This window comes from Punica granatum, chromosome 4, assembly GCF_007655135.1.
Source record: "Punica granatum isolate Tunisia-2019 chromosome 4, ASM765513v2, whole genome shotgun sequence".
Taxonomy (NCBI): Eukaryota; Viridiplantae; Streptophyta; class Magnoliopsida; order Myrtales; family Lythraceae; genus Punica; species Punica granatum.
Window position 1 is genome coordinate 34,219,993 of NC_045130.1, and position 19,504 is coordinate 34,239,496.

At 41.9% G+C, this 19,504-nt stretch overlaps 5 protein-coding genes across 8 annotated transcripts; 3 read left to right on the forward strand and 2 right to left on the reverse strand.

Annotated features, from left to right (window-relative positions):
• Positions 1 to 795: 795 nt before the first annotated feature.
• On the forward strand, positions 796 to 2,480 carry LOC116204518 (ADP-glucose phosphorylase). The gene is made up of 3 exons (XM_031536648.1): positions 796 to 1,305; positions 1,480 to 1,770; positions 2,022 to 2,480. Exons 1-3 carry the CDS (start codon positions 835 to 837, stop codon positions 2,283 to 2,285), a joined length of 1,026 nt encoding a protein of 341 aa, XP_031392508.1. The 5' UTR covers positions 796 to 834; the 3' UTR covers positions 2,286 to 2,480.
• Positions 2,481 to 2,971: 491 nt separating this feature from the next.
• Positions 2,972 to 6,189, forward strand: LOC116204517 (YTH domain-containing protein ECT4-like). Of its 3 annotated transcripts, XM_031536647.1 has the most exons (9): positions 2,973 to 3,250; positions 3,574 to 3,644; positions 3,752 to 3,884; positions 3,965 to 4,035; positions 4,110 to 4,300; positions 4,403 to 4,472; positions 4,672 to 5,181; positions 5,279 to 5,491; positions 5,579 to 6,189. In XM_031536647.1, exons 1-9 carry the CDS (start codon positions 3,223 to 3,225, stop codon positions 5,747 to 5,749), a joined length of 1,458 nt encoding a protein of 485 aa, XP_031392507.1. In that variant the 5' UTR covers positions 2,973 to 3,222; the 3' UTR covers positions 5,750 to 6,189. The 3 variants fall into 3 exon arrangements, with proteins under 3 accessions (XP_031392506.1, XP_031392507.1, XP_031392505.1); XM_031536646.1 differs by having other exon boundaries at positions 2,972 to 3,250; positions 3,752 to 3,833; positions 4,110 to 4,472; XM_031536645.1 differs by having other exon boundaries at positions 4,110 to 4,472.
• A 4,097-nt stretch (positions 6,190 to 10,286) lies between these two features.
• LOC116205307 lies at positions 10,287 to 11,575 on the forward strand. Its single transcript, XM_031537871.1, has 2 exons — positions 10,287 to 10,404; positions 10,811 to 11,575. Exons 1-2 carry the CDS (start codon positions 10,382 to 10,384, stop codon positions 11,349 to 11,351), a joined length of 564 nt encoding a protein of 187 aa, XP_031393731.1. The 5' UTR covers positions 10,287 to 10,381; the 3' UTR covers positions 11,352 to 11,575.
• Positions 11,576 to 11,771: 196 nt separating this feature from the next.
• Positions 11,772 to 14,642, reverse strand: LOC116202325 (protein SINE1-like). Of its 2 annotated transcripts, XM_031533847.1 has the most exons (3): positions 14,252 to 14,642; positions 12,718 to 14,053; positions 11,772 to 12,444 (listed from the first exon to the last, which is right to left on the reverse strand). In XM_031533847.1, the coding sequence occupies exons 2-3, from the start codon at positions 14,044 to 14,046 to the stop codon at positions 11,947 to 11,949; spliced, it is 1,827 nt and encodes a 608-aa protein (XP_031389707.1). In that variant the 5' UTR covers positions 14,047 to 14,053; positions 14,252 to 14,642; the 3' UTR covers positions 11,772 to 11,946. The 2 variants fall into 2 exon arrangements, with proteins under 2 accessions (XP_031389707.1, XP_031389708.1); XM_031533848.1 differs by having other exon boundaries at positions 12,718 to 14,642.
• Positions 14,643 to 15,950: 1,308 nt separating this feature from the next.
• LOC116202753 (PHD finger protein ING2-like) lies at positions 15,951 to 18,325 on the reverse strand. Its single transcript, XM_031534361.1, has 7 exons — positions 18,166 to 18,325; positions 18,015 to 18,086; positions 17,695 to 17,912; positions 17,344 to 17,407; positions 16,612 to 16,871; positions 16,446 to 16,484; positions 15,951 to 16,233 (listed from the first exon to the last, which is right to left on the reverse strand). Exons 1-7 carry the CDS (start codon positions 18,209 to 18,211, stop codon positions 16,123 to 16,125), a joined length of 810 nt encoding a protein of 269 aa, XP_031390221.1. The 5' UTR covers positions 18,212 to 18,325; the 3' UTR covers positions 15,951 to 16,122.
• Between the last annotated feature and the right edge of the window lie 1,179 nt (positions 18,326 to 19,504).

Below are 19,504 nucleotides of genomic sequence, written 5' to 3' on the forward strand. Positions count from 1 at the left end.
GTCCTATCATATTGAAATATCGTTAATAGTTTCTAGTTTGTTAGTAAAGATATAAAATATGAATCAGTTCACATAAAAAAGCTTTAATTAATACGCAATTTTTTACAAATTTAATTAAAATATATCAAAATTCATACATTACATATCAAATTTTCAGTTTCTAATAGCTTAAGTACTTTGCTGTTAGGCGATCTTGCTGGGGTTTTTACACCCCGTCTCTGTACTTTTTAATTCATTTAGGGCTTTTGTCCCCGTAGCTTACCAAAAAAAAAAGTATAATGAAACTAAGCTAGTTAAACAATAATGAGTACAGTGACAAAAGGAAGAAGGATAAATGAGTCAGTGTTTGTAATAATCTTATAATTTTAGATGGGACAATTGATTAACAAACTAATCAAGTAAAAATATGGCATTGTTCCATAAATCAAGAACAACTTAGTAAAATAAGGCATCATTAGAAAGCCATGGAAAGTACAAATATTACGCATTATCTAAAAAGCCATGGCAAAGGATCTTAAGAAAGGTTCACATTCAACCTATATCGGAAAACGTTCAGTATTCTTATTGGAATTAACAATTTGTGTTCATGTCAATATATATTTATATTTCGATCGACAAAAACTTTTTCAATTTTTTCTATAAAAGGAAAACATAATCATTTAATAAATCGGGCCGTTTACAATCCACCGTAGCCCATCACACGTGTAATGGGCCTGAAATAGACCAAATCGGGCCCACCTGGAGGCCCACTATCCGGTCCAATTGATAGTATTCAATAGTGACTAGTCAACTGAAACCGGCTTTACTCCACCGGAGATAGGAAGGATAGAGGCGATGGCCGCACAGGCGCAGAGCCGTCAGCCGGAGCTGAGGAAGGACGCTGTCACCGGGCGGTGGGTGGTGTTCTCTCCGGCCAGGTCCAAACGCCCCTCCGACCTGAAGTCCAAGTCCCCCTCTGGGTCGGCAAACGAGAGCTCCGATAACTGCCCCTTCTGCGCCGGCAACGAGCACCTCTGCGCCCCGCAGATCTTCCGGGTCCCGCCGGACTCTGCCGCCGAATGGAGGATCCGGGTCATCGAGAACCTCTACCCTGCACTCGACAGGAACCTCGGGCGCCCCGATGGGGGCGGGGAATCCGGGGAAGTCTTGGGCGGGTTCGGGTACCACGACGTGGTCATCGAGGCTCCGGCTCACGGAGTTCACCTGAGCGACCTGCCGCCCCGAGAAGTCGGGGATGTTCTGATCGCTTACCGGAAGAGGATCGAGCAGCTTGCGGCGGCGTTCGATGAGATCAAATACGTCCAGGTTCCATCGCCACTTCTCTCGTTCGTTACACATTCTGTCAATTTGGATTGAACAGCGGATTGAAAAATTTCTTAGCTTGGATAGATTTTAATGATACTGCAATGCTATAGATGGGAAATTCTCCGATCATTTCCGTAATTGAAGTTTTGACAGTCATGTCTGCTGCCTCTGTAGGTGTTCAAGAATCATGGAGCTTCAGCAGGGGCATCTTTGAGCCATTCGCACAGTCAGATAATCGCCCTGCCTGTCGTTCCTCCTAACGTTTCGACCCGACTGGGTAGTATGAAGGATCACTTCAGTCGGACGGGAAAATGTTCTCTCTGTGAACTCCCATTGAGTGACCTCGTCATCGAGGAGTCGACCCATTTCATTTCATTCGTTCCATTTGCCGCCACATTTGCTTTCGAGATTTGGATCGTGCCGAAAATTCACTCTCAACATTTTCACGACATAGACGATGAGAAGGTTGTTTCATGCTGCTTCTTCAGTCGTATTTGTGTGGAGAAATAAAGTGAATTTGCGTATCAGGGCGTAAATTTAGCCGAGGAAAGCATTTTGTATCATGTAAATTGAGCCATAGCTTTCCTTGCGCTCCAACATTTTGGATTGCTAAGTTGCCATGATGATGTGAAAAGTATAAGCCTAGCTATGTTGCAAGTTTTAGTTAGCTGTTCACTTTGTAGAGTTTTGAATCTGACCCATGCGGCCTTCTGCAGGCTGCGGATCTCGGTCGGTTGCTCAAACTCATGCTGAAAAAGATCTCAGTGCAACTGAACGATCCCCCATTCAATTTCATGATCCAGACCTCTCCTCTTCACACGACAGCATCAGAGTTGCCTTATGCTCACTGGTTTCTACAAATAGTGCCTCAGTTATCTGTTGTTGGAGGTTTCGAGCTTGGAACCGGATGCTACATAAATCCTGTTTTCCCCGAGGACGCTGCAAAGCTCCTGAGGGAAGTGAATGTCCCGGTCCAGTAGAGATGTATCCATCAAAATTAAATCGATCCTGCTTCCTACAGAAATCTCTGCCAGTCTCTTCGCCTGAGCATTGTTGCACAGCTTGTATTCTATCCTTAGTCCCTAACAATTGCAATACGACTACTAATGTACTGTTGTACTTGTATATGACGACATAATGAAGAGGATTTTAACAGTAGCAGTGGGTTTTCTTAAGCTTCTCCTGAGCAATCTCTTCAGGTTTCGTCGTGTTTTGGTTCCATTTCACCTATGCATAAGATCCAACTATGAGTCAATCTCCATATATTCTGCATCGTCCCGTTCCGCTTCTTCCGGTAAAAGGAAGAAAGGAAGAGACAATGGAAGATTGGAATGGTAGAAATTGGCGGGAGTTGGGGAAAGTGGCTGGTGGGTTTTGGCCCAAAAGACAAAATCTTCAAGCATGAAACTGGGTTTTTGGTTTACTAGCTAGGAAGATGAGTGCTGGGGCATGGAATGGATCCAAAACTTACAATGATGACGGGGAAGAAACAGATGAAAAGGACATGCGTACATATGTCTTTTAGTAGGTTCTCGGGAGGAAGAAGAAGAAGCTAGAGAAAGGACATAAAAAGTCTCCTCATTTCAACACACCGCATTTAAGGAATCGACAAAACCGTGTCTGCCTGTATGTTTTGCTGTGTATTTATCCAATACAAAAATATATGTTTCCCCCTATAAAAGCTCACCGCTTCCTGTCCCTGTCCATCTATCTCTCTCCCTCTCTCTCTCTCTCTCTCTCGGAAGCTCCAAAAAACCTCCTTAACTCTGAAGGAAACCTTTCCTTTCATGGAGGAAGCTCTCTGCCTCATAAAGTTCCCACCTTTACCTGTTACAGTAACTCCTGAGGTTTAGGGTTTTTTCTGCCACTTCTCTCTCTCTCCCTCTCTCTCTCTCTCTCTCTCTGTCAGGTTTAACCATGGAGGCTGTTGGTTCTCCCTCAGACCGTATCCTTCTCCTGTGACTCTCACCAATCTTTCTGCTTTATTGAACATCTGATTATGGTCTGATGAGCTTTTGTAATTCCATGTTGTTTGTGAAGGATTATAGCAACAATTAAGTTAATCTTGAGGCATATTTGATATACATATATATTATCTACCTTATTATACTTTGCATTTTATGGATTGCTTTCTCTAGAAATCCTGTTCTTGATCGTACACAGATTGCTGCTATGATGTTTGTTTGGTGTTGTTTGTCCGGTTTTCTCATCTTCGTAAGGCCGTAAGATAAGCAGAGTTGCCGGTTTTCCTTTACGTTGACGCTGCAGAAGCTGCAGATTTACTGCAGAAGTTGGCAATAGACCCGGGCACGAAAACAATTCCCAGTCCTTCGAATAAGGTAATACTTCTGGTCTTCATCAGCGATTTTCACCTGTTTAAGAAAACTCTATGCGTATGATAAATGAACCCTGAGTAACTCTTTTTATTGTTCTATATCGTCTGTAGGTGGCGCCCCTTCCTAACTCTGCCGGTGTTGCTGCTAAACCGAACCAGAAGTCTGAGGCCTCTCCACACATCGATGCATCGGGTTACATTCCTAATGTTCATCCATCTACTGCATATTCTTATGCTTTTGATGGTATGCTGCCCTTCGATTGCTGTGAACGGCAGACACGATTTGCATTCTTTTTAATTTGATGAATGGTTGTTTTATTACAGTTTATGGGCATGGTAATGACTGGAACAGCCACTCTTTGTACTTTACTGATGAAGCAGCTGAGTCATCACGAGTAAGTTTGCCTGCACCGTGTATTCTGATGTTTTGCAGTTTAGTATTTTGATGGGATTGTCAATTTGATTTCAGGGAGGATCCCCTGTATACCACCAAGGCTATAGTTATGTTCCGTATGGGACTGTTGGACCGGAAGTCCACCATTACCTTTATCCCGGCCCTTACTACGCGCATCAGGACTCTGGAAATGGGCCTTATGGCCCGGCTCAAGTCGGGAATCCCCAGTGCAAAGGAAACACCGGGCCATTAAGATCAAATTCAGAGTACATGGCCTCAAATTCTAATGCGTATTACAGAAATGGAGGAATGTACTCACCACTTTCTGGGGTTGATGCATCTGCTTTTTCTGATACCCGTTTCAATAGGGAAACAGGCCTCGGGTTTACTTCCTTACTAACGCCGGCAAATAGTCTCCATCCTTTTCCTAATGTGATGGTACGTATACATGTTCTTGCTCAACTGAAAGGTAGGAATTCATTTTTAGCTTGTTTACATACTTTCTAGATAGCAGAGAGATTCTGTTCAGTACGAAAATAGTTAAATTTAATCTTGGAATACTCTTTTAAAATGGCGAAAAGCCACAGATACACGAGTTTCATTTTCTTTTTTCTTTTCTTTTTTTCCTTTTATGCAGAGTTCGAATAAGATCTCGACATCAGGAGGCTTATGCAACATCCCTGGGTTGTTAAACCAAAATTATCCAAACACTGCACTGTATGGCCAGTATAGAAACCCACTTTCTTCTGGAGCCGGGCCTTTTGGCTACGATCAAATGTCTCTCAGTTACAAACCAGCTGAAGCTATCAGCAAGTACAGAGCTAGGTATGTGAGTGAGAACACGGATGGTCTCAATGAACTGAACAGAGGCCCGAGGGTCAAAATCCAAAACATTCCTTTGAGCGAGAATAACGAGGAGATATTTCCTTCTATATCGGACAAGGAAGAGTACAACAGGGAAGATTTCCCCCAGGAGTATAATGATGCGAAGTTTTTCGTGATCAAGTCCTACAGTGAGGACGATGTCCACAAGAGCATTAAATATGGTATGTGGACAAGCACTGGTACTGGCAATAAGAAGCTTGATGCAGCTTATCGAGAAGCAAAGGAGAAGCCTAATGGATGCCCGGTGTTCTTATTCTTCTCAGTGAGTTTCAAATCTTGATCTGCGGTACCATTTACTCAATGTTGGGTTTGAGTGCAACATCTTTTTAACGAGAGTTCTGCTGTTCGCCTCTGTTTAGGTCAACACTAGCGGGCAATTCGTCGGAGTGGCTGAAATGGTGGGTCCTGTTGATTTCAATCGGACCGTGGAGTACTGGCAGCAGGATAAGTGGCAGGGATGCTTTCCAGTGAAGTGGCACATCATAAAGGACGTACAGAACAGTTCTCTAAGGCATATAAAGCTTGGAAACAACGAGAACAAGCCAGTGACTAATAGTAGGGACACTCAGGAGGTTAGTTTGTCTTGCTGCCATTTTCCCGTGTAATTAATTCTTTCTTACCATATCATTCCGACATCTGTTACTTTGCTATGCTGGCAGGTGGAATTCGAGCAAGGGATGGAAATTCTTAAGATCTTCAAGGATGATGAGGGGACATCTTCAATCCTAGATGATTTCAAGTTCTACGAGGATCGTGAGAAAAAGATGCTGGAAAAGAAAGCCAAGCAGGACAAATCTCAGAAACAGGGAAAGTCTCTGTGGACCCTCTAAACAATCATACTCGCACTTGCTCTTTTACCATACTGCAGAATCTCCCCCCCCAGTTCGTGTTTGAGGGCATCGATGTATCATCAGATTCATCTGTTTCAGCAGAAAGTAAGTTTCCTTAGCAGATTTAGGAGGTTAAGCTCACCAAAAATGCAGCATGGTTGCTATAGATGAAGAACTCCGCACGAAACTGACATTCTACCTGTAAAGGATTCCATTTTTGTGGTGCAGCACTGTTATATATATACTATATATATCGATACATCGCCAGTTTGTTATTCATACCCTAAGGTACGTAGAAGATGCGTCCTCGGGGTTTGGAGTGTGTGGGAATTTAGCGACATTGGAGTACACTACCTGACCTGAGAATATGATAAAGTTCAAAAGCTAGGAATCCAATTTGGAATGAATATTGGAGTATGGATGATGGCTTTGTCAAGCAATTTGCTGTTATATCTCAAGTAGAATTAGTGTTTGACAGGAAATTTCAAAATCATGGTTTCCGTTGTATGCTACGGTTAAATAATGTTTTTTTTTTCCCGGCCTTATAAGTTGATTAGTGATTGATCAAAAAGCTGTTTTGATTATACCAATTCTCAAAGCTTAATTCCATCATTTATATATAATAACGTGAGTAGTTCTAATCAAGGGTGTCCCGAGCACTTTACTCGTTACGAAATAGGCAGTTGCTTTTTTTAAGTAATTTGAGTTCAGTCCATCCATCGCGGTAGATAGAGAAATGAAATATAAACGGGATAGAGAACTCCATTGATTAATTACGTTCGTGGAGCTTTAATTTTTTGTTTCGACGATACTATAACGGTCGAGCTTTCTTTTTCTATAACGAAACGAGTATCAAGAGTCGAGCGGAAAGAATTTGATCCCCGTAACAATTTTTGTTCTTTTATCCCCTAATTTATCACTTTAAGAATTAAACTATTGCTTGACAACCTTATCAAGTTATATTCCATGCATCACCTTCTTCATCATCATCACATACATCTATATATACATATACATGCATATATGAACCAACACAACATCAAAATGAACGGACAGGACACCATACAAGAGGGAAGGAAATTAAGAGAGCTTTGGTTTGGAAGGACTTGCCCCCATCATCAATGGAGTCGGCTCCTCCTCCTCCTCCTCATCCCAAAACGTCAGCTCTCTTACCATAACTCTTTCACTATCATTTCCGTGCAACATATATCGATCAATTTCTGTACATCGAACTTTGTTATAATCTCGACCCGGATGGCGGGGTCAGTGCGTGGTCAATAATATAATGCTTGTCGAATATAATTTTTACTTATTATTAAATAGCGTTAGTTATCTATTCGTCCTCGTTGCGGATGTAATTTGTTTAATGTAAGGGGGGATCTCTTGCAGCAGCAGCAGCTGTGTAGAAGACTACTACTAAGCGGCGATCAACAAGCAACAGGGAGTCCTGGATGACTTGGTGAACGTGAATTCCTTGTTGTCGGTTGCTATGGGGGCTGACGTTTTCGGGGAACCTGAGCCTGGAGGACCGCTCCGACTGCAAGGTCACAGAAAACAGAGCTCAGAGACTCCTCTTCCACGAGGTTATCTCCTTCGGTTTCTTCTATAAGTTCATGCGGAGCCGGATGTTCAATTAAATTTCCATTCTTAAATTCTATATCCGGCTCACTTAGACTCAACCTTCAAGTGTTGTGAGATCAAATCCCAAGTAAATCATTCTATTTATTTTATAATTTCGATGTGAGATTAATTTTTTTTCAATTGACTTTTATATTCCCAACACTCGCCTTCATGTGGCACCGTATGGTCTTCAACTTTCAAGTGTTGTGAGACCCAATCTCATATAAATCATTCTATTTTCTTTTATGCTTTCGATATGGGATTTAACTTTTTCCCATTGATTTTTATATTCCCAACCCCCGCGTTCATGTGGCATCGTGTGCTCTTTTTCACGATTTTGCCTACACGTGCCATGTGAACCTTAACCGTTCGCCCTCAACAACTTATCTTGAGCGGGTCTCTCCTCTCTTCCGGACTCGGACCTGGAATTTACTTTTCCCAATTGACTTTTATATTCTCAACACCCACCTTCATATGGCACCGTATGGTCTTTCTCACGATTTTGCTTATATGTGCCACGCAAACCTTAGCCGTCTGCGTTCAACAACTTACCTAAAGTAGGTCTCTTCTCTCTTCTGAACTTCGACCTAGGATTAACTTTTTCCAATTAACTTTTATATTCCCAACACCCACCCTCACATGGCAACATATGGTCTTTCTCACGATTTTACCTATATGTGCCATGTGAACTTTAACCGTACTCCTTTAACAACTTACCTTGAGCCAGTCTCTCATCTCTTCTGGATTTGGCCCTTAACTACCTCGAGGTGGGCTTCTTCTTCCACACTATATTCCCAACACCTATCATCGCGTGGCACCGTGTGGTCTTCAATTTTCAAGTGTTGTGAGACCCAATCATATATAAATCATTCTATTTTCTTTTATACTTTCGATGTGGGATTAATTTTTTCCAATTGATTTTTATATTCCCAATACCCGCTCTTACGTGACAATATATGGTCTTTCTCACGATTTTACCTACACGTGCCACGTGAACCTTAACCGTCCGCCCTCAACAATTTACCTTGAATCGGTCTCTCATCTCTTCCGGACTCGAGCCTTAACTACCTCGAGGTGGGCTTCTTCTTCCACACTCGGGCACGGGCGAGGGGGATCAACTACTATGAGCCAGGCTTTTAGTTCCGGACTCGGATGTCACTAGGATTATAATTCCCAACACCCGCCTTCATGTGCAACGTGTGATCTATTCTGCCTACATGTTGTCACGTGCCCTTAAACACCCACTCTCAATAACTGACCTCGAGCTAGGCTTATCTTCCGTACTCGAACTAGGCGAGACTAACACGAGGTGCTAGCTGCTCTCAATATTGGGTCGGCGTAGTGTGAACCCGCATGGGCACACGGAAACATAACCCGCTCTGATATCATATTAAATTTTCATTGGGCTTATAAGGGCTTGGACCTATTTTCACTTAAAAGCTAAAGTAGATAAGTGTTGATATCCAAGTCTCATATAAACTCATAATTATTCTTTCATTTTTTCCACGTCATATTATAATTCCGAACATGTTCACCCTCTCTGCTTATGCTTCTGTCATTGGCTGCATCTTCCTCACTTTGTCGATGGTGGATGTGGTTGAGATCCGGCTCAGAAAGATGTCCTATTGTCACGACTCAATGCGGACTGTTGGTGGGCTCCTCTCTCTTGCCCTTGCAATCTACATTCCAAATACATTGGAAGCCATCTTCTGCATAATTACACCATTCGATACGTGACATCTTGTCCAATGTCGTCAGTTCAATCCCTCCGAAGAGGCAGATTAGTTTTTAAACAGTCCCTCTTCGAATTCCACGATAATGTGCCCAAAGCAGGCTGTTCCTCTGCGTAGTTCGTAATGTAATTATGACTTAATTATTCATGAATACTTAAGTTATGGCTCAGCTCATTCATAGCCATTTGAAAGTGAGGATAAGTGGACAAATTCTCACCACCAAAGGTGATGGTGATGAATTCGAATTCACTCACATATGGTTTGGTAATGTTAATGTCATGGATTCGAATCCCCCTTATGCATTTGTGTCAAAATATTTGTTAGAAGTATGCTCTTCGTTTGAGTTTGAGGGATACTGATTTCTGTGAACTATATTAGGCCTCTGAAATATTTGTTAGAAGTATGCTCCAGTTGATATGTTAAAAATTTTCTACTATTCAGCGAATTGTAGTTCGGAGACACGAATTCAGTGCTCCATCAGGACATGAAAACGAGCATCTCAACGACAGAAGAGGTCTACACTACACAGTAGTTTGTAATGAGAAGATGATTGATAATTAAAATATATACTTTTTTATGGAAAAAGAAATATACTGTTAGGTATATTTGACCAATAGTAACTGAATTCCACCAATAAAATGAGCAAAAATCTATATTAGAGAAGATTTAAAAAGGTGAATTGATATATTTACCCGATCAGAAGAGAAAGAAAGAAAGAAAGAAAAATAAGTTTCTTTTATTTCTTCTGGAAGCAATATTGTCAAATGGTGAGATTGGTTACAACGTATGAGTATTATTTTCAACTTATAGTATAGTGATCGATCCGACTTATAAATCCGTTATAAAATTTAAATTATTTTATCCTATTCGAATGTCATCATAAAATGTCTTAAAAATTTTAAGAATTCATTTTTATTAGAAACTATTAAAAAAAATCAAAAAAACCAAAAGTATGTATTTAACTAAGACCTCGTGAGGAAATGAGAAAAAAAAAATATTTACTTGTAGGATCATCGAGCTTTCATTTCCTATTACAAAAAGAACATCACAAGTTAAGCTGATAGAATTTGATCCCCTTAGCAATCCCTTGCTTTCTCTCTTTAAGAATTAGATTATTGCTTGACAACCTTCCCAAGGTATATTATCATTCTATAACCTTCATCTTATTATGTATATATATGTATATATACACATATATGAACCAACACAACTCATTGAAATAAACAGACGGGACACCATACAAAAGGGAAGGCCTAGCCTCAAGTCATCATCAACGCCAATGCCGTCGAGTCCGTCCAGAATGTCAGCTCTCTCACTATTACCTCTTTCGCTATCGTTTCCGTGCAACATATTAATAGAGTTCTGTACGTACATCGACTTTGTAATAATCTCGACCGAGATGGCCCGTTAGGGTGGCTTCATGTTGCCGGGTCAGCCTCGACCCATTGCGAGGCCAAGCTCAGACCTGGCATTGTGAGGGGATGATAAAATGGGAAATGAATATGGACAAGAAAGTCCAACCTACGAGAATCGAATCCGAAAGAGTGCTACCATCACACCCTGCTCGTCGAACGCATCAGTTCTACTTACTATCTGCGTGTTATTTATCAATAGCGAGGCTGACTTAGTAACTTTGCATTTACTTATGTATATATTCGCTGTTCTTGGGGAGGTAACTTGTTTAAGGTGAGTGAGGTCTTTCATGCAGGGACGAGGGAAAATTCAAAGAGGCAATCGATGTGCATCAGAAGGCCCTGGATGACATGGTGAACGTTAACTCCCTCTTCACGATGGCCGTCTTCGTGGGGCTGACGTTTTCCGGGAACCTCAGCCTGGAGGGCCGCTCCCATTGCAAGGTCCCAGAGGACAAAGCTCGGAGCCTCCTCGTATACGAGGTTATCTCCTTCGCCAGCTACCTCTTCTCCAGCCTCGTAGCCAAGGCCTTGAAGATGCACCTGAACACATACCTCTTCAGCGATTTCGAGCTCAATCAAATCCACAGATTTTGGAGGAAGATCATCCGGATCTCGTTGCTCTGCCTCTCCGCCTGGTCCTCCATCTTTGGCTGCATCTTCCTCACTATGTCCATGGTGGACGTGGTTGAGATCCGCCTTGGGAGGATGTCGTGCGGTCACGACTCGATGCGGGCTGCTGGTGGGCTCATTGCGATCGTCGCCCTCGCCCTTACAATCTACATTCCAGCTACAATGCACTCCATCTTCTTGACAGCAAAACGGTTCGATCCCTGAAATCATGTCCAATCTCTCTCGTCATTTTCCCTCCCAAGAGGGGGATCAGTTTTTTCAAGGATTTCTCATTGATGGGATCGAATGTTTGTTTTAGAGATCAAGAATAAATCATGGACTAAGATGTTATGTCGGGCTTTATTTGATATTTTTCTTCCTTGATCGATAATGGGTGCAAAATAGAGACTTGTGATGAATGAAGTGAAAAATAAATGGCCATTTCTGTTTAGTGATCGAGCTTTCTTAACCCCTTCTACACGATTAAACAATCCCTCTTCGAATTCTCACGATAACGTGCCAAAAGTAGGTTGTTCCTCGGCATAGATTGTAAAATTATTACGGTTAAATTCACGAATACTTTAAGTTATGGCTCTGCTCATTCATAGCCATTGAGGATAACTGCACAGCTTCTACTTCAGTAGATGTGATAAAAAAAATTTTCTCCTATTCAGCAAATTGTACTTCGGAGATTCAAATTCAGGCTACAATAATCCCTCTCAACAGAACATCAGGACACGAAAAGGAGCATCTCAACGACAGGAGAGGTCTACACTACAGTAGTTCGTAATCCAAATTGATTGATAATTTAAGACAGATTTCAAGTAGGAGCGAGATGGGATCTTTCGCGCTGATCGTCAAACCACAACGGTGATGCGATGATTGCAAGCACGAGCACGAAGAGGCTGAAACCCAGTAGAAAATATGACCCCTTTCGAATCTTTCCCCGGCCAATCACCTCCTTCTTTGCCATGTCTACGGGAGCATCCACTCTCTGTGCTATTTCGTCGTGATCACCGGCAGGCATAACATCCTTAGTTGAAGATACAGATTCGGATCGGCCGATGAGTTGTTCAGTTCCATCATACGAGCTTCCATTCTCTTTATTTTCATCATTCGGATCATACTGGGAACCATTTCCACCGTACTTACTCACTGGGCTCCAGTCTGAGACGCTCGAGGACGGACTCCTGAACCTCCTCAGGCTCTTCTCTGTCGATCCGGAGCTCGTGAGACTGGAGTCCTGAAGGGAGTGGAGAAGCTTCCTCGGAGTAGTGAAGATTTTGATGTTGTCGACGTTAATTTGGGAGCGGGGCCTCTGTTCAGAAAGGAAAAGAGAGAGCCAAGCAGTCATTAAGCTCAAAATCAACACCAAATAAAATCAGGCAATAACCTAGCAACGAAACGATGACTGCTTGCTACAAGGAGATTTCGTAACTAAAGTTTCATCATTGTGAGATATTTCTGGTACATTCCAATCTGAAACTTACTTGTTTTCCTCGGTTTTAAGAGGAGCAGATAAAGGAAACTGCAGATTTCTTTCCACAATTTCCATAACATAATGGAGCTGTCGAATTAAATCCGAGTTTACCTGGGGACTAGGAGTAAGACTTCTTGTCACAGATGACCTCCTGGGACTTCTCTCGTGGAAACCGAGGAAATCATCTGCACGGTGTACTCCATTACCATTGCTATCGTGATGCATAGTGTGCCCATAATCTGAACCTGAGACTCCATTTTCATGAGCCAACTTTGAGAATAACCCGTCCTTCAGCGAAACATCTACCCCTCCGTTCTCATACCTCCACAGCCTCCTGTTCACGCTCCTCTGATCAAAGCCAGAGGTTGGAGAAACTGGCCTCGAGGAAAGAGGGGTCCCAACAAGATAATCATACTCGATGAAGGAATCAAGGGTCTGTGATTCAGGTGACTGATCCCCTGAACCCCATATGATGTTCCTCCTCCGGTTATTGTCCCTGCTGCTAAAATTTGACCCGGTGCATGGGCTCAAGTTCTTCTCAAACTTCGGCCCTTTCTCTGTCATGATTCTCCTGGCAGTCTGCGAAGCTTCAAAGGCAGCTCCTCTCACGAAAGCCATCTGATCAGATTGGCACTTCTCCATCTCTTTAGTTATCAGCTCCAGCTCGGGGTATATGTTCCTCGGATCCAAACACTTCATCATGAAATTCACCATTTGAATCGCAGACAAACGCTTCTGAGAGTTCGACTCCAGAGCCCCTGCATGAAGGATTCTTAAACCCGATTGAATCAAAAGCCTGGAGTAAGCCTCGAATGTAAGGGCGTTGTGCTTTGCCAAAGCCATGACGAGTCCCATATGAGAATTGGTCTGAGTCGACTTCTCCTCCAAAGCCGCAGCCACATTCTGGCAGACTGTGTTCACCATCTCATCTGAAGCAAACCGCCAATTATCCGATTCCACGAGGGCCTTCAAACAGAGGGCTGCCCCTGATGTCAAGCTTTCCTGAGAACCCAACAGAGAGTCGGAGAGTGGCCTACACAGAGAGTGAATTATATGCCTCTTCTTGTTCTCCGGGGTGGTGGGGTCCATTCCGTACCTCGCAATTGCAGGTACCACCTTCGAGCATGCCTGCTGGAGGGGAAACGATCCCGCACTCGAAGCTAAGGTCTTAACTATGGTAGACATGATGCTGTCTATCTGAGGGACAATGTTGACACCATGAACACGAGCAAGGACCTCGTAGAGCGAGATAGTGTACTCTCCCGACAAGGACCCGGTCTCTTTGGTCTCGGAAACTTGCTCGAGAAACATCGGGATCGCCTTCGAATCCAAGTCCTTCACATAGGACTTCAGGGCTTTCATTGCCGATTTACGGCTATCCGCGTCCTTGTCCAAATTAGCCAACTCCCTACGCAGGACAGGGCTGAGATTTCTACCCATTTGTCACCTAAAACCCAAACCGAAAAACATGAGACAAAACCTTCCCCAACATTTGACAAAGCGTCCCATCCCTATGAATCCCACCTAAGCAAGACCTTCATTTTGCACGCAAACGTATGTAAATCTTTATCCTCAAGCAATACTCAGCCGAAGCTACCGCAGATTTAAGCTCTAAGCACAAATTTCAAGAACCCAGGGAACGTACCAGTGGCCAGCTGAATCCCGTCCTCAAGATCTCGTCTTTCCGAACTTCTGTCAAGCTCTGGCTCAATTTGAGCTCTACCCAGAAGCTGGACTCGACAGAAATGGTGAAATCTGTACACAGAATCAAGGAAACATGGGGAAGAGCCGGATCGGGAAACTATGGCGATTCTTGCACTGTTTGGAACGGAATCATATCGCCCGCAGCTAAAGGGCAGATACCGCGAGCGGAGAGAGAGCTGAGCAGGGGAGGGAGTGGGGCCGAGAAATCAGGTCGGGGTGGGTTCGGAGCTTCCGGTAAACATCCGAGATTTGTGGGCACTGTCCGATTTTTCCTTTTATGGGTTCTAATTAGTGCAGTAGATACATACAGAGGAGAGAGAATAGCAGAGTAGAGGGGGAGGGGGGGGGGGGGGGGGGGGGGGGGGGGCAACCCGAATTCAAATCTTTCATGCAAAATTCCGCCGCTACCCCTTGACGACCACCTGGTCCCACAAGCCACGCTTTTTCCGCGTGAAAGGACCAGAATGCCCTCGCGGAAAATACGTGATGCCGAGGTAATCAATTGGTTTTGTTAATATTTAATGATCGCTTTAATCAACACGGTTTGTCCTGTTTAAGGGGATCATTAAGGCCGTTGAGTGATCAGCAAGGCTTAGTGTTACTTTAATTGTTGTTTTTGCTGTTCGATTAGGAAGCGGCCCCACCATGTAACGTAATCGGGACATATGGAAGCAATATTGCATTAATGATATGTTCGAGACATGTGATCCGAATTTTTCAATTGGGGAAGTGAATTTTCCACCCCATGAGTGAGTCCGTAACTTCTTCGCACCGGACTTCTGCGAACATGTGGCATATATTAATATTCAATTCATAGAAGTCAACAGAACATGTCAAAGGGTAATATGGTCCTTTCGGGTCCAACCCAAATTTGAATCTTGCACTCTCTGTACAAAACAAAATTTCAATTCCCGCCCTTCATGTCGTTTCCAGAGTAAAAGTAGAAATTTGAGCAGAAATTCATTTTATTTTTCAATTTTCTTACCCTTTTTAATTATTTTGAATTTGGATCGAGAAAATTTTATAGTCCACCGCGGAACCGTTTAGTGCACCCAACAACAGTCGGATTGTTGACAGGACGTCACACTTCCGCCACGGGAACATAGAAAAACCCCCTGGGAGAACTTCTATGGTTCGAATCCAAAAATCCCATGATCTGCAAACTATTGACCAAAATCCAGATAGGTTCAAACTGTTGAACCCAAGATCCACTTAATATATGGGAAACAGCCAGCTATCTCGAGCTTGGAAATTCTACAGATACAAATTTATCGATGCTTTATCTTAGGACATGGCGAAATTATGATAAGTTATATGATCACTTCAATGATCAGTACAAGGAATGATCACTTAAAATGACCATAAAAGTTCCAAATTTACTGATCATTTAAAATGATAAAATTCATATGCTACTATCTTGGAAAAGGGAAAAATAGTAAAGTCAGGATCCTGCATGATAGCTATTTTTTTATTGATAATTCCTCAAGCATATTTGAGAATCAAATTCAATTATTGTCGACTCCAATTATCCCCGGATAGAAATAAGAACTTGTTATTACCTTCTAAATCAGAACATAATTTCTTGTATGAGAATGTAACGGGGACATGTTTGGAATGAACTAGTAGAACTGAAAAGGAAGGAAAAGAAGGAAAGCAAGTTCCGATTGCATTCAACGATTCATTTGCCTTTTTCGTGGGATCCAAGTCACAAAAAGTTTTCCGGTTTCTTGAGACAGAAGGGAAATATAATTGCATTCAACAATTCATATGCTTCGACAAGGTAAAGTAGTCTTACACTTCTAAATACAGTAGTCATTGACAGAGAGGAAGTAATCTGCAGGTTGGGCAATACCACTTCCCCCTGAATCTCGTCTCCGGAGTCAATCCAACACATAAGTAGTGGAACCACTCCCCTCCTTGGCACTGTCAACAGAACAGAAGGATTGTATCTCAGAATATCGTTACCGATCTGAAAGTAAGCTCAAGCAAAAGGCAAGATAAGTTCAGGCAAAAGGCAAGATCGTAGGCTTATTTCTACAGCATATATAGGGTAGGGCACATATGTAAATCAATCCAATACCGCTTGAAAATGTAAGGCAGAAAGAATTAAATGAGAATGATAATAAGAAGCTCACATTTTCATTGTCGCAAGCAATCATATCCCCAAATGATACCTGAAGAGCCAAAATAACAGCAAAAGAACTAAGTATATATACTGTTGAAATCGTCAATGCGCTGGAAAGGGAGGTTACTCTGTAAACAATTTAGTAATACAACAAGAAGAATTTGAAAAGCCAGGACCTGATGACAAACACAATAAGTAGGCTCATCTGGATCAATGGGTTGATCAACCTCAAGAGTAGCAGCAAAATCCCTCCTCTGGCTTCCTGGAGGAGGCATGAGCTCAAAATCTCGCTCGCGGTCGCGATCCCGTTCCCAATCCCTTTGATCGAACCTCTTTGATGATTGAGGTGTTCCAGAAGGAAACTTGCGCTTATCGTTCTTAGTAATTAATGGCAATGGAGGAAGAATCGCTGGTTCATCTGGAGGTAGTTTACCTTCTGGATATTGAACATAAAGGAGAAATAACAAGCTTTTAAATAACATAAAAGAAAATCTAAGACAAAGACAGCGCAAAGGTAGTTCCACCTCAGCAAGTGTCCTCGATTTGGAATTAATTTGAAAGAATGTCTGTGGCAGTAAGACTGGGAAGATCAATTAAAAGGAATACAAGCAAATTGTTAAAACCGCCTTCAGGCATCGGGGTTGGCACAGCACGGTTGAGATTCATTTCAACTAGAACAAAAATAGTCAGCTTTCCATTAATTGTTCGACTTTGAACTTTTCCTATTTATCCTCTCTGCCTGCTATAGTAAAGGGAGTATTTTTTCTTTAATTCATATTACTCTCTCTATGTATAAAAGAGGAGTAGATAAGACAGGAATAGAGATATCCTCCAGATAAACCGAGCAGCATGGTCAAATTGTTTCAATACAACAATAACTTTCACAGTCCTGCATAATTTTAGATTACCGTGCTTCAGGTCTTCTGCAAAGTTGTTTAGATCCTCGTCAAGCCGTTTAATATGGCTGTCTATCTGAAGACAAACACGGAAAAGAACTGTATAAGGTTTAGTTGCATTCAGGAAAAATTAGTTCACTGGTTATTAAATGAACAGAAGAAACAAGCATAAGAGAAAAACACGAGCCAAAAGTGAATAAACGAATATCCGATCTAGGACTACTTCCAATAGACAACCCAATAAGATAACATATTCAACAAATTTGTTAACTTAACTAATCGGCTGCACTAAACCAGTACGAACTAGTACCCAGTCGCAACACTGCTCTAATCCAAAGAATTCGAAGAAGGTCAAAAGCTTACAAGGTCGAAAGCTTGGTGTGCAAGTAAAACTTTCTCAGTGCAGAGGTTCAATGCATTGTCCTGATTGGCCTCTACATCTTTCCGCATTTTCTCGGTGGCCGTCTCCACATCTTCATTACCTTGGCGGTAACTGTAAGCATTCTTGTTCCCTTTCATCGAGCTCTGCCATGAGAGTCCCAAGTAACTCTTCGTCTGCTCTTGAGTCTGGTTTATCATCGCTGAAGCCCAAAACCAATGGAAAACGACAAAATCCTAAGTTAAGAGCTGAATTCAAGCTTCTCCTGGACACTAATTCGAACGAATTTTAGCTAAATGCGTACACTGAGAACGATCGTCGAGCTCTCTGATGGTGTTGAGTAGCCTCTGGAGCTCAGCAGGCAATGTGCTCGCATCTGTGCAAAAAATTTCAAAATTCCGCCATTGAAGACTCGCAACGAGCTGGAAAATCGGAAAAGTTGCCGAGGAGCTTACACTCGAAGTAGTCGTCGATGTAAACGCCGGTTCTCGCTACCGCCATTTCAGGCCACCGGCTCCTCGGAGATCGATTGGGTACTTCTAGGGTTTGTCGTCTCTTCGAGCTTTCTCTCTGCTCCTCTCTCTCTCTCTTCGATTATTTAAAGTGCGCGAGAGGGAAACAACAAAACGACATCGCTTTCGCCGACGTTTGCCACCCCAATTGGCTCCCGAGTTAACGGGAAAATGATGAAATTTTCATGAACGGCAGCCTCAACGAGTTTTGACCGTTGAGTTCGCGGGGATTCTGAAATTAAGCTGGCGCCACACCAATAGGCCCGGCCCATTATGTGGCCTAGTTTCTAGGCCCCAAGGCCCATCCCTCCCTTACGTACCTGCTGAGCTAATGCCAGTCAAGATCTATATGTCCGTGTGTGTGTATATATATATATGTATAAAGTTATATTACCCACATTAAATAGGGTTAGAAAAGTAATTTTAAAATATTATAAGTTCATAAAAGTATATATGTAAATAATATTCAGGATTAAACAATATTATCTCAAAGAAAATAAATACTATATTAATAATATATTTACATGAAATAAATGCAAATAAAGAGTCTATATACAAATAAAGTTGTAACCCGCACATTAAATGGGGTTAGAAATGTATTTTTTTAATATTATAATGTCATAACAGTAAATGTATAAATAATATTAGGGATTAAAATGTACTATCTCAAGAAAATAAATATTATATTAATGATTTATTTACATTGAATAAATGCAAATAAAGAGTGACGTAATTGTAAATATATATACAATTAATACACATATATACCCAAAAAATATAAAATAATTTTTAAAAATTATCCTCAAAACTTAAATAATTCAATGCCGATGCCAAAGCCAATTCAATGCAAATTTTAACGCCGAGGTTGTATAATAAATTGGATATTAAAGAATATAAAGAATTTGCTAGAATGTCACACACACCAAATAGTGTGAATGTGCTCTTATTTATAGTAGATGTAATACAACAATTATGGAAATATATCAAAGATTACACAATATCATAAATATCGAATATTTTTCGATATCCCTAATTGATTTTCTCCATATTATATCCCGTGATTCTCTCCTTAATACTCCCCCGCAAGCGCAACGGGAAGGCCACACGTTGAGCTTGAAATTGATTTGAGCGAGTGCAATGTGAAGACCCTGAACACCACTAAGTTGATGAGTTGCCACCTGATAATTCGGATTAGAATGTCTTGGAAAGGTTGCCTTTAATAAGCAACTCTAGTTCTCCCCTGTTTCATGAACTCTAGTTAGAAGAGATGTAGAAAATATCG